A 1,393-nucleotide genomic window follows, 5' to 3' on the forward strand; every position below is an offset into this window, starting at 1 on the left:
AGGACCGCCTCTTGCAAACCCAAAGTCTGCCACTTTGGCTCTCATGCTATCCGTGAGGAGAATGTTGGAGGATTTTATGTCACGGTGTATTATCTGTCTTTCTGTTTCAAATACAGAGAAAACAAAAACATCATATAGTCTTGAATAAGATCCTTACAATATTTATTTATAGTTTTGTAATAAGGAAAACAATCATTAAGCACAACATTCTCTACCTGCATATGAATGGAGATAAGTCAATCCATGGCAGACATCAATCACAATCTCCAACCTTTGATTGAAATTAAGTTTGGTTCCACTAGTACCTGCAATAATAACAAAAATGAGCCTTTGTTGTTTTATATTTATACGTTTTTTATAGCCGGGACAAGCTCGGGCAAATGTAAATAAGTTCTTACTTTGAATATAATTTAACATTAAATTCAAAAAAAAAAATAAGTTCTTACCATCCAAATGTTCCCGGAGTGTACCATTTCTGACATACTCGGTTATGATAAGCCGCTCGTCTCCTTTATCAACGTAGCCAAGAAGCTTCACTAGATTTCGATGGCCTATTTTGGACAAAAGGTCAACTTCACTTTTGAATTCTGTTCGCAGATTCTCAAAATGTTCCTGCATGAAAATTGTGATTTACAACTCATAAAAATACTTTGAGGTGTATAATACAAATGAGCAGATGGAGATATATTATTCATCTTAACCTACTAAATTACAACAGACTTAAGTGCTAAATCTTTTGTCTTTAAGATTAAAAAACCAAGAATGGATAGCTCCATTTGTATCTTCTACATTAGCTCCCTGAAAGATCCATAGTTCGAGTTCTAATCTTGGAGACACAAAACACCATTACTCAGTAAGACTAAACCAAATATATATTAGAGTGTGAACATGATTTTCTAACACAACTAGACCAAAGTGCCCGGTGAACTCTATTACCGAAAAAGTTAAGGTCGACATATCAGTTAATTATTAGCTTTTGTCAACATTTTCTCTATCAATATTATAGGCTTTGACTGACTAAACAAACTATAATTAATATTTTGATACCACAAGAAAATTAAAGCTGAAGAACTATTAAAAGTACCTTTTTTGCTCGTTTAATGGCAACCACCTGGCCATCATCAAGGTAGCCCTTATAGACAACCCCAAAGCCTCCTTCACCAATTTGATGACTTTCCGAGAAATTGCCAGTTGCTGCAGCAATCTGAGTCATGGTCAGATTCAAGGGTCCCAGTCTACTAGGTCTCGGGGACATAGCATATCTAGATGGGCTTTGCGGCACACGGGACGGACTTGGTGGTGCCCGGAACGGACTTGGCGGGATCTTCTCAGAAGAAGGGCTCATTTCAAAAGAGGAAACTTGGTGCACTGTGATACGATATATGAGCCTTGA

General features: G+C 36.8%; 1 protein-coding gene across 1 annotated transcript in view; it reads right to left on the reverse strand.

Moving 5' to 3' along the window:
- LOC104700073 (calmodulin-binding receptor-like cytoplasmic kinase 3) overlaps positions 1–1,393 on the reverse strand; it is a gene marked incomplete in the record, with an annotated part of 5,669 nt that overhangs the window by 2,486 nt on the left and 1,790 nt on the right. The window contains 3 exon segments of the mRNA XM_019229018.1: positions 224–305; positions 447–612; positions 1,085–1,368. Coding sequence (XP_019084563.1) covers positions 224–305; positions 447–612; positions 1,085–1,368 — 532 coding nt within the window.

This window comes from Camelina sativa, chromosome 1 (genome assembly GCF_000633955.1).
Source record: "Camelina sativa cultivar DH55 chromosome 1, Cs, whole genome shotgun sequence".
In the NCBI taxonomy this organism is placed as follows: Eukaryota; Viridiplantae; Streptophyta; class Magnoliopsida; order Brassicales; family Brassicaceae; genus Camelina; species Camelina sativa.